This window comes from Mobula birostris, chromosome 1, assembly GCF_030028105.1.
Source record: "Mobula birostris isolate sMobBir1 chromosome 1, sMobBir1.hap1, whole genome shotgun sequence".
Classification (NCBI taxonomy): domain Eukaryota; kingdom Metazoa; phylum Chordata; class Chondrichthyes; order Myliobatiformes; family Myliobatidae; genus Mobula; species Mobula birostris.
The window spans coordinates 145,886,040-145,898,838 of record NC_092370.1 but is presented as its reverse complement, the minus strand read 5'-3'; the positions used below and the strand labels follow the sequence as shown (position 1 = coordinate 145,898,838).

At 42.2% G+C, this 12,799-nt stretch overlaps 1 protein-coding gene across 4 annotated transcripts in view; it reads left to right on the top strand.

Moving 5' to 3' along the window:
* LOC140200264 (dual specificity calcium/calmodulin-dependent 3',5'-cyclic nucleotide phosphodiesterase 1A-like) overlaps window positions 1-12,799 on the top strand; it is a 293,234-nt gene that overhangs the window by 122,728 nt on the left and 157,707 nt on the right. For all 4 annotated transcript variants that reach the window (XM_072263358.1, XM_072263348.1, XM_072263338.1 and 1 more), the window contains exon 3: window positions 5,755-5,868. In XM_072263358.1, the coding sequence (XP_072119459.1) occupies window positions 5,755-5,868 (114 nt within the window). The remainder of the gene's footprint in view (window positions 1-5,754; window positions 5,869-12,799) is intronic.

Sequence of the window (12,799 nt, the reverse complement as noted above, 5' to 3'; positions counted from 1 at the left end):
ATTTGACCTGTATGTGGTAAAAACAGGAGGACCAGAATTGTGGGGATGTGTTTGGCTGAGACAACTACAATTTGACTGGAGATCCATCCACCATGTGCCTGCCACATCCTTTGCAATAGTCGACTCAAAACAAATGAGGAAAGGTACTGGAAAACTCAAACTTAGCAAAGATAAAATAGTGTTAAATGGAAATGCCACACACAAGTTTTACAAAGCTCGTCCAGTTCCTTATAACATCTGTGATAGTCAGTGGCTAGATTGCATGAACCTGAAGGAATTCTTTCCAGGTTAGATTGGAGCCATTGGCCAATGGCAGAGGTCCCAGTAACCGAGAAGACTAGGTCTGTCGGCATCTGCGGTGATCTTAAGGTCACTGTCAACCCAGTACTGAAGGTAGATCAATGCCCTCTGCCCAGGATGGAGGATATCTTTGCAAACCTTTCTGGAGGGAAACATTTAGTGTACTGGCCTTCATCAGTCAGGGCGTTGAGCACTGGAGTTGGAGGCTACCCTCTCCTCCAACCTGACAGTGGCCTCATAGAACATAGGATGTAGAACAGTACAGCACAGGAAAGGCCTTTCCGCCCACAATATTATGCCAAACCAATTAAATTAGTAATCAAATCACCAACTAAACTAATGTCTTCTGCCTACCTAATGACAGCATTATTCCACTTGGCAGTCGAGGAGGCCATGGAATGATATGTCGGAATGGGATGGGGATTGGAATTGTAATGGTTGGCCACCAGGAAATCTTGCTTGTTAAGGGCAGAGAGAAAGCCGGCTGGTGGCGTACTGGCATCAGCGCTGGACTTCGGAGTGAAGACTCCCAAGTTCGAATCCAGCCGGCTCCCTTGCACGCTTTCCATCCGGGCTGGGTTGATCGTCGAGCTATCAACTCAGCCTCGTAAAAATCAGAAAGCCTGCTAAAAAAAAAACGCCGATGACTCTACCCAGAGTAAAGGGCTTTCTTCTTCTTCAAGGACTGAGAGAAGGTGCTTGACAAAGGCATCCACCAATCTACATGCATCTCACCAATGTAGAGGATGCCACACCGAGAGCACCGGATACAGTAGATAACCCCGACAGACTCGAGTGAGGAGATGAATTGCCAATTGGAGCATTTTTCCACTTGTGGGGATAAGTGCCTGGAGTGAGATCAGTGGAGAGGGACAAATGGACAAAGGCATCACAGAGGGAGCAATCCTTGCGAAAAATGAAGAGTTAGGGAGAGGTAAAGCTATGTTTGGTGGTTGGATCCTGTTGAAGATGGTGGCAGTTGCAGAGCATTATGTGTTGGATATGGAAGCTTATGGGGTGATATTTAAGGACAAGGGAACTCTCCCCGTTCAGGCAGCAAGAAGATGATTTAAGGACAGATGTTCAGGAAGTGAAGGAGATGTGGGTGATATCAGCATCGATGGTGGAGGAAGGGAAACCCTGCTGTTTGAAGAAAGAGGATTGACATGATACTCAGGAAAGGAAAGCCGCATCTTGGGAACAGATGCAGTGGAGACGGAAGAACCGAGAAAAGGGAATGGCATTTTTACAAGTGACAGGTGGGAACAGGTATAGTCAAGGTAGCGGAGAGAGTTAGTTGGGTTATAAAAGATGTTAGCAGCCAGTCTGTCTCCAGTGAAGGGGACAGAAAGATTGATAAAGGGGAGAGAGGTGTCAGAAATGGACCAAGTGAATTTAAGGGTAGGGTGGAAGGTGGAGGCAAATTTGATGAAATTGATGAGCTCAGCATGGGTGCATGAAGCAGCACCAAAGCAGTTTCAATGTAGCATGGAAAGAGCTGGGGAATGTTAACATTGAAGGCTTGGAACATGTAGCCAACAAAAAGGCAGGCATAGCTGGGGCCCATGTGGATGCCCATGGCTACACCTTGAGCTTGGAGAAAGTGGGAGGAGACGAGAGAGGAATTGCTGAGTGTGATGATCAGTTCTGCTTTACGAAAGAACTTTGTGGTGGAAGGAACAGCCTAGAAAGAAGCAGGGTGCTTAAAGGCATTCTTGATGGGTGAAAGAAGTGTATAGGGGCAAGACATCCATGGTGAAAATGAGGCAGTCAGGGCCAGGGAGTTGAAAGTTGTTGAAGGGATTGAGAGAGAATGTGAATTGTCGGGATGTCCAGTAGGTGGCAAGGGACTGACGGATGCAGTCGAGGTATGTATGTGGCCACAAGTTCAATGGGACAGGAGCAGGAAGAGGCAGAAAAATATGGGCCTACCCAGACAGTCAGGTTTGTGGAACACAGATGCAATAAGGAGACATAAGGCATTGCTGAAACTCACCTAGCACCTGTGGTTGACCAGGACACAGAAAGTGCCCTCTGTGGAGATAGATAATTAAGGTGTCCTGCTGTATTTCTATTTGTTAGATTAAATCTCTAACCTGAAATAACGTTGCTCCTTTTGAAGCCCCCACTACAAAAATCCAAAGTGTCCTAATCGGTAGATGCGATGCTTTGTGTAGCTGGACATTGTACAATATCCTGCATTTATATGGGTGAAAAATTCATGGACGATCTAGTCCCTGCTGACAGTAATTATAGAAAGACCTGAAACCTAACACCTATACATTTAACATGTAAGAAACAGTTCTCAGTTTACAGTAGTTACTTTGGAATTTTATTTTGGTGTAGTTTGGTTTAATGCCCACATATGTGTGTACCCTTAAACTAATTTTTATATTGCTCCAGAGGCTTCTTTATATATGGTTTTAATGTGTTCATCTAATGTATTTTTAAAAAAACGCATCCTCAACACCTTCAGTCAATCTCTCCTTTTCAGAACTAGTTTACAAAATCAGCCACTAAAGACGGTTACCATGCCTTCTGCTTAGTGTGAATGGTTGCATTTGTCCTAATACTCCGAGCATCTCACAGGAATTTATACTCAATTTTAATATGATAGAAAGTGTTTGGGAATGATATTTATGGCTGGAAAATCAGAAAGATTTCGTTAATAAGAAACATACTAAAGTGAAGAACGGATTTTCAGTTCCATGCTATTTATCAATTTCTGCTTTTGAAATCGCTGATTTTTATCACAGCTAGTGGCATGACAGCAATAAGAAATGAGATGGAGGTTGAATGGATAATCTGATATGACACACGTGCAGTGATGAAAGTGTGAACAGAGTACAATGACAAGCTGGAACTGGCAGACTGAAATGTCATGGACATGGGATTATGCTAAAGAGCAAGGAGGCAGCCTGGAAAATACATGTTTATGGACTGTAATAGAGTTTGAAAAGCCAGTCAGAAACAATACTGATATAGATTGGCATCGAAATGGACAATGCAGCCTGAAATGGAATAGCACTGAGGCTGAGTGTGCAGTCTGAAATGAAATGGCTTGGAAATGGAACATGCAGTCTGAAACACCATGGACATGTAAAGAGTGGAGATGTGGGCAACCCGAAATGTCTGTTATATGAAATGTGGCGTATAAGCAGTTGGAAACGACACACCAGTATTGAGGGTCAAGGACTTTGAAAGGCAGCATGGATTGGCACAAATACAGAATTAACAAACTCAGAATATCAGTCCGAATCAACATGACAGTAGAAAGGGATGGGATTTGAAATGATCCAGATATGGATAGACACAAATATGAAATGACAGAAATACAATAGACTGTCAGTAATGAGACAGATTAAAAAAACGTAAGGTCACTTAAAGGTAGTCTGAAATGCTGCACTGTTCAACACTGGAGTCAAAAAGGGCGCTAAGCTTGGGAAGAAATTGTTTCAGTACCTGGGTGAAGAGGGAAATTTTGTTCAAAAACTGAAATTTCTGATGGCCAGCCACAAAGGCTTTGATAATCCTTTTACTTAGTTGCAGGAAATTTCTGATCATTCAGTATTGAATGGAGATTAATGAATAGGAATCAGGCAATCTCACAATGAAAAAACAACAGAGCCATTGAATGAGACTGCGTTGAAGTAGTGCTTTAAGGATGGTTTACGGATACATTTGGAATCTTAAGTTCTTTCATATGACGTGGCTAAGGACCAGCATAGAATGGACCAATTATAATCCTCTGGGGCCTCTAGGCTTCCTATGCGGGTAATTCAAAAATACTCAGAAACAAGATGATGGAAATAAAAAATAAAACCAAAATCCTGTAAATACTCGGTTTGCTAGGACAGTATCTATGGTGAAAATGAAGTTAATATTTCAGGTCCTCTGCAATTCCTTCCATTCCTCATTCCCCATATCATCCCAGCTCATTCCTCACCTCCTGCCTCCCCTACACATTTTCTTCTCTTGCCCCCAATCTTCAACTCCACGCAACCCCCCTCCTCACCTTGATTCCCCATCTGACTTACCAATCCCTTTTCAATAACCCCTCATTCCATTGTGTTAACTCCATTTTCTCCATCTCCCATCCCTATCTCTTCATAACCATCCCACCCCCACACACAAAGGCTGCTATCCACAGTGGAAATTAATTAACAAATTACATTGTTGGTGCATACCACACCTGCTAAGAAGGCAGATAAGACCATATTATGATTTTCTCTGCTTTGGGGAAACTGAACACGAATTATATAACAACTTTGCAGAACTTTTCTATTCAGTGTTCATGCCCGATCCCAACCATCCAATTGTCAGTAACTTCATTTCTCTATCTCTCTCACACCACGCTCTCTGTCCTTTGCTTCCTACAGCTTTCCAATGAAGCTTAACCTTTTTAAGGGGCAGCATCTTATTTTCTGAATGGGCCTTTTCCATATTCCAGATTCAAAACTCAGTTCAGCAATTTTAGATGTTTAGTATTTCTGGCATTTTTTTATGTCAGATTTTCAGCAATGACTTCTGATTCTGATTTCAGAAACACATCTTGGCTGAATTTGCACTATCACACCTATTGTTATGAACTTTTCCCCCTTCAACCATATGGCAAACCTTTCATTCTGTTGCCTCCTTTCCTTGTCCCTTTGTCAATATCTTAAAGCTAATCTCTAATTGTTCTGATTGTTGTAGAGTCATCCATGGAATTGTATCCCTCAGCCTAATTTGTCCATGCAGAATTTATTGCCCAGTGAGCTAGTCCTGTTTGCTCATGTGTTCCCCTTAGTCCTCTAGACCTCTCCTATCTATCTTCTTACTGAAATGGCTTTTAAATGTTACATATGTGCCCACCCCTATCATTATTTCTGGCAGCTCATTCAAATATGCACCATGATTTGCATGAAAAACTGCCTTTAATTACCCCTTTAAATGTCTTGCCTTTAATCTTAAGTTTAAACCCTCTTGTTTTTTGGAGCCTCTCCCACCCCCCCCCCCAACTCCAAAAAAAACTATCTGCTTGCACTCTGTCAATGACCCTCATGAATTTATATACCCTATCAGGTCACCCCTCAATCTCCTACAATCCAGAAAATAAAAGTCCTAGTCTACCCAACCTCCCCTTGTAATTCAGGCCCAAGTCCAGGCACATGCTGGTAAATGTTTTCTGCAGCTTCAGAGGTTTCATCCATATAAAGTGGTGGCCCAAGATCCTTCTGTACCTCAATAGTACACACTGGTACCTTTTAAGGGGTCTATCATTAACTGTATACTTTCTCCTTTCATTTGACCTCCTAAAGCCCATTTAAACCTCCAAGCCTGACCTGCTGTGTAGTTGAGGTATTTTCTGCTTATATTTCATAAAAGCAACAGGTTATAATCTGTATAAACCTTATCCTCTAATCTTTTCTCCTCAGCCACATGGAGCTTTTAATATTCCTTGTTTGTTTCTAGATTGCGCTATTTGGTCAAACAGTTGGAACGGGGTGAAACTTCAGTTGTGGATCTGAAGAAGAATTTGGAATATGCAGCTTCAGTGCTTGAGACAGTCTACATTGATGAGACACGGTATGTGTGCTGACCATTTTTACATGTCCCTCTACAATTCTTTATTCCTCGGCTGTGCTGTGAAAGGATCTGCCACCCATCTAGGCAGTAATATAATAGCACTGTGGTATTTTTGCCTCTCAGGCCCACGTTAATAAATTATTCAGTCAGAATCTCCCGCTGAGAATGTTCAACACTCACGACATGATCTGATGAGTTTTGACACACACATTTGCGGAATAGCAGACACTTGCACTGTTTTCATTAGCAGGACATTTTGTCTGTAAGAGCATTTGCCGTCATAATAATAACATTGTTTTCAGTTCTGCCTGTCCCGAAGCTGTTGGTGATTGCTTTTAGTTGATGGTTTTGAGTGAAAAGTTTAACCCTGTGTTTATGCAGAGAATATATAACACATTATAGCACTGGAACAGGGTGTTCAGCCCGTAAATTGTGTGAGCTTGTTGCCAATTTACACTAAATGTCCTCCTCCCACATGTCATCCATATCTCTCCATTCTCCTCATTTTCTGTGCGACAGCTTTTTAAAGGTAGCATAAAAGCTTCACTAAACTGTCTACTTCTACTACTATTCCTGGTAACTATCCCAGATACATGCTGTGTAAAAAAACAATTGCCCTTTATGTCATTTTTAAACTCCTCTCCCCCTCCCCCTCCCAACACTGCCCTAATCTTAAACGCGCGTGTTTGTTATTTCTACTCTGGAGGAAAGATTCTGACTGCCTGCCTTATTTTAAAAACCTCTATCTTGTCTCCCCTCAATCTCTGGTGCACCGGAAAGAACAACCCAAGTTTGTCCAACCTTTCCTTTTCACTCATACGTTCTGATCCGGGCAGCATCTTGGTAACCTCCTCAGCACCATCTTTACAGTCTCAACATCCTTCCTATCATGGGGCAACCAGAACTGTACTCAGTAATCCATGTGGTCTGACTGAAGTTTTGTACAGCTGCAGCATGACATCTATACTCTTATACTCAGTATCCCTATCAATGAAGGCAAGCAGGCAGCAACCCTTCTTTATTACCTTATCTACTTGTGAAGCCATGTTCAGTCAACAATGGTCTTGGAACCCAAAATCCCTCTGTATCTCAGTCATACCTCTTAAGAGATCTACCATTAGCTGTATACATTCTTCTTTAATTGCACCTCACACTTGCCTGAATGAAGTTCCATCTGCCACTTCTCTTTCCATATCTAGGTATATGTTACTGAATTATTTAATAGTCCATTACGCTGTCCATAACTCCACCAATCTTGGTATCATCCACAGGCTTCATAATCCATCCAACTAGACCAAAGACCACAAGACCCAAGAACAGGATTAGGCCATTCAGCTCATCAAGTCTGCTCTGCCTTTCCATCATGGCTCAATTATTATCCCTCTCAACACTACTCTTCTGTCTTCTCACCATAGCCATTGATACCCTTACTAATTAAGAACCTATCAACCTCTGCTTTAAGTACGACCAATGACTTGGCCTTGACAGACGTCTGTGGTAATGAATTCCACAGACTCATACTCTCTGGCTAAAGGAATTCCTCCTCATCTCCATTCTAAAGGGACATCATTCTATTCTGAGGTTGTGCCCTGTGGGCCTAGACTTCCCCATACAGGAAGTATCCTCCCTACGTTAAATCTATCTAGGTCTTTTAATATTTGATAGGTTTCAATGAAATCCCACCACCCCCCATTCTTCTAAAGTCCAGAGAGTAGAGGCCCAGAGCCATCAAATGCTCCTCATGCGTTAACCCTTTCAAAGGTTCAAAGGTCAAATTTAATGTCAGAGAAATGTATACAATATACATTCTGAAATGCTTTTTCTTTGCAAACATCCATGAAAACAGAGATGTGCCTCAAAGAGTGAATGACAAATTAAGCGTGAGAACCCCAAATACCCCCCCAACTTCACCCTCCTGCGTGTAAGCGGCACCAAGCAACAATCCCCCTCCCCCCACCAGCAAAATAAAGGCACATGGGTGCTATCACTGAGCCCAAGCGTGTGCTAAGCAATAGCAAAGACACAGACCAAAATTAACCCTTTTGTGAATCCTGTGCTAAGACTCCCAAGTTCCTTTGTGTCTCCAATTTTTGAATTGTCACCCTGTTTAGAAAGTATTCCTTTATTCCTTCAAACAAAATGCAATGACCATACACCTCCCTATACTGTTTTCCATCTGACACTTCTTTTCCCATTCTCCTAATCTGTCCAAGTGTGGGCACGTGGCCAAGTGGTTAAGGCATTGAACTAGCGACCTGAAGGTCGTGAGTTCGAGCCCCAGCCGAGGGAATGTGTTGTGTCCTTAAGCAAGGCACTTAATCACACATTGCTCTGCGATGACACTGGTGCCAAGCTGTATGAGTCTTAATGCCCTTCCCTTGGACAACATTGGTATCATGGAGAGGGGAGACTTGCAGCATGGGCTACTGCTGGCCTTCCATACAACCTTTCCCAGGCCTGCGTCCTGGAGAGTGAAGACTTTCCAGGCGCAGATCCATGGTCTCGCAAGACTAACGGATGCCTTTATTTTAATCTGTCCAAGCTTTTTTGGGACTCTGTGCATTCTGAGCACTATCTGCCTTCACATTATCTGCAAAATTGGCCACAAAGCCATGAATTCCATCACCGAGATCATTAACTTAGAAAATGTTATGTGCCAGCAGCAATAGACCACAGATTCAGTTTTTAATATTAAACAGCTATATTTTCAGTATCTACCCAAAATACAGACAATTAAACAAATTACTCCCCTAAACAAAAATAAACAGTCCTATGCATTTGTAGCCCACAAACGGTGTCAGGTTTGGGAACAGTTCTTCTTAAATCTTACTCAAACACAGTCCCAGAAATGGCAATCCAGATGATTCCAGAAATCCACAGAAACAGGTGAGGGGAAGACACTAAGATGACACGAGGCGGCGATCATGGAAAATTCCAGAGGATCCACGCTGGAAAAAACAATATAGCAGTCACAGCAGATTTCAGAGGTTGAGTAGCGTTCCAAAATCCACCTAGGGATATCACAAGGTGACGGTCATGGAATATTCCCTAACACAAGTGGTCACCATCTAACACACCCAAATACATGTATGGGTTAACAAAAAGTGGTAGCCACAGGAATATTGCAGAAATCATGTAAAGTGACAGTCACGAATCCAATATGCACTGTGTCCCACTAACTATCACAATCCTCTGGACATGGAGAAGGACTAGACTCGTCCACTGTTGTAGCGAACTCTTCATCTATCTCCACCCAGCTCTCTCTCCTGCTGGTACCTCGCAGACTGCTGTTCCTTCTTCTGCCGAATGTTCCAGAAACCTGTTCGCATTTTTATAATGACGGCATCCACCCGTCTCATCCAGGCACTTAAAATGACACTCACAGTAAAAAAAAATGTTGACACATAACAAGAAAAACTCACAGACCCAACTTTGATCTCTGCAAGGACATCACTACTCACTGGCAGCCAGCCAGCGAAGGACCTCTTCATTCCCACTCTTTGCCTTCTGCCAATCAGCTGATCTTCTGTCCATGCTAGTATCTTTTCTGTAATGCCATGGGCTCTTTCCTTGTTTACCAGCTTCATGTGTGGCACCTTTTGAAAATCCAAGTAAAACACATCCATTGACTCCTTTGTCTATCCTGCCATTACTTCCTCAAAGACTTCCAACAGATTTGTCAGGCAAGATTTCCCCTTAAGGAAACCATGCTAACTTTACTTATGTGCCTCTGAATATCCCTAGAGTGTAGTCCATCCTGTCTTTGTCCATCTTCCTACATTTCAGCTTTCCAAACACCTTCTCCTTAGCAAGAGCAACTACATTCACTTCTGTCCCCAACACTTTCAAACTTCTGGCATGCTGCTAGTGTCTTCCACGGTAAAGACTGATGCAAAATACTTACTTGGTTCATTTGCCATTTCATTAATTGTCTGATGTCCACTCTTGCCTCTCTTTTACTCTTTATATCTGAAAAAATAACATCCTCTTTTATCTTATTAAGGAATTTATCTTCATATTTCATGTTTTATTTCCTTATTGCTTTATTACTTGCCTTCTTTTAGCTTTTTAAAGTGTCCAGATCCTCTAGCTTATCACAAAGTTTTGCTATACTCTATGCTTCACTTTTGCTTTATGCTGTCTTTGAATTCAGCCACAATTGCCACATCCTCCCTTCATCATCCATTTCTTCTTCTTTGGGATGAACCAATTTTGCGTAATCCAAATTACTCTTAGAAACTTCAGCCATTACTGTTCTACTATCACCCCTGCTTGTGTCCCTTCTAGTCAGCTTTAACCAAATCCTCTCTCATACCTCTGTAATTCCCTTTACTCCACTGTAATACTGATGCATCTGATTTTAGCCTCTCCCTTGCAAACATCGGGGTGAATTCTGTCGTATCATGATCAGTGCTTCCTACGGGTTCCTTTATCTTAAAGCTCCCTGATCAAATCTGGTTCATTATGCAATATCCAACCCAGAAGTTTCCTTAATGGGCTTGACCACAAGCTCTTATAAAAGATCATTTCATCCGCATTCTACAAATTACTTATCTTGAATCCAGCACCAACCTGATTTTCCCAATCTATCAGCATATTAAAAATCACCAAGACCATTGAAACATTGTTATTTTTACATGCCTTTTCTACCTCCCATTGCAATTTGTACCCCACATCCTGGCCTTTTTTCCGGAGGCCTGTATTTAATTCCTATCAGGGTCTTTTCACTCTTGCAGTTGTTTTACTCTATCCACAAAGATTCTACATCTCTTTCATGACATCATGACATCGAGGATATCATCATTTCTAAGGATTTGATTTAATTTTTAACAACCCACCTCCTCATCCCAGCTGCCTATCCTTTTGATAAGATGTGTATCCTTGGATTTGAAGCTCCCACCTGTGCTTTTCTTTCGGCTACGACTCAGTAATGCCCACAATTTGGCAGTGATGCCAATTTCTAACTGTGCTACAAAATTATCTAGCTTGCGTACTGTGTGTATTCAAATATAACACCTTCAGTCTTGTATTCATCACCCTTCTTTGCAATTTTGTTTCCATGTTGCCCGCAGTGAAATTCTTATACTTTTTAAAACTTTTTGTATAAATCTTTATTCTAGACATTTCAGTAATCCCTCCTGCCTTCCTTTTTATTTATCCTCACTTGTCCAAACCGTTGAGCCACCTCCTACTATCTAGCTTAAAGCTTTATCCATAGCCCTAGATATGTGATTCCTCAGGACCCTAGTTCCAGTCCAGTTCAAGTGGAGCCCATCCATTGGAACAGCCCTCTTCTTCCCCAATACTGGTGTCAGTGTCCTATGAATTCAAACCTAATTCTCTCACATCAATCTTGGAAGGCACATATTTAGATGTGTGCCAATTAATTCTATACTTATTTGCATTTGGTTCCGGTAACAATTAATCAAAGTATGTACAAATACTGCAGTCCCATCTCATTTGTTTTGCATTTTTCATTTCAGTCTCCCTTCCACCTACCTTACACTCTCTTGCATAACACTAACAAACCTCCTCCCAAGTATATTGGTTCTCCTCCAATTCAGAAGCAAGCCCTACCTGCCCTGGAAGATAGCACAATGATCCATAAATCTGAAGCCCAGCCTCCTGCCCAGGTCTTTCACCACATATTGAACGGCACTGTGCATCTATTTCTCACCTTCCTGGCACGTGGTATGGGCGTTAATTCTGAATTTACAACCCTGGAAGTCTTGCTTTTTAAACTTTCTACCTAGCTCCCTAAAATTCCTTAGCAGGATATCGTCATTGCTCCTGCCTATGTTATTGGTACTTTGTGGACCATGACCTCTGGTAGTTCACACTCCTCTTTCAGAATGCCGTGTACCTGCTTGAGACATCCTTGACAATGGTGCTAAGGAGGCAACGCACTATCTTAGACACTTGATTGTGACCACAGAAACATTTGCTCTGCCCCTTGCTACAGAGTTCACTATCACTATGCCTCTACTTGACTTCATCCTTTTGAGCCTCAGAGCCAGACACAATGTCATTAACCCAGCTCCTGGTGCTAGCTTCTGATAGGTTATTCATCTAGACCTGTTTGCCTAATCCACATACTTCTGGTAGACGGCCATTTATCTGTAGCCTGCACCTGTGGTTTGACCACCTCATTAAAACTCTCATCTGTGATATCCTCAGCCTCCCAGACGATCCTGAGTACATCAACTCCAGCTCAGTCCTTTCACCTGGTAGTCAAGAGTGCACTTCCCACAGATGTAGTCATCAGGGAGACCATGAGGTTCCTTGACCTCACATCTTGCAGAAGGACTATTTACTGCCCTGACTGCCATATTAACTGCACCGTCAAAAGAAATGGATTAAAAGGAGAATAAAAACCTTACCTGAGTCTTACCTCTACTCACCGGTTCCTCAGCTCTCCACTCCGATACTGGCCCGCTCTCACAATGGCTGCTCCAATATAGCCACTCCCCAGGACCATAGATTCTTTTTATTTGTTTCTTTTCTCTTCTGGTCTGATTTACAATAATATCTTGAGGTCTTTCTGTTTCAAATGTATTGTTCTCTGAAAGTGACAGTGAAATTGCAAATTCAAGTGGATTTGTAATTTGATTTTCTCCTCAAGGGCTTATGCCAAAATAGCTCTGGCTTGATCAGAATGCTCTTGTTTTGCTGAGTTGTTTTATACATTTTGTTCACTTATTTATGTGCTGGTACTTAGTGGCTTTATATCACATTCTGCTCTGGGGTGAAATTTGTAGCCAACACTGTATATTTGATAGTCACAGGTGATGATGTCATAAGTATCCTGTGGTTCTTCGCCTGTACAGCATCTGTGCTTCCAAATCTTTTCTCTACTCCTTCAAAGCTCTGGGGGCATTTCGCCCAATGAGACAGAACTGAGATGCATCCTATGTTGTGAAGGCAAGCATAG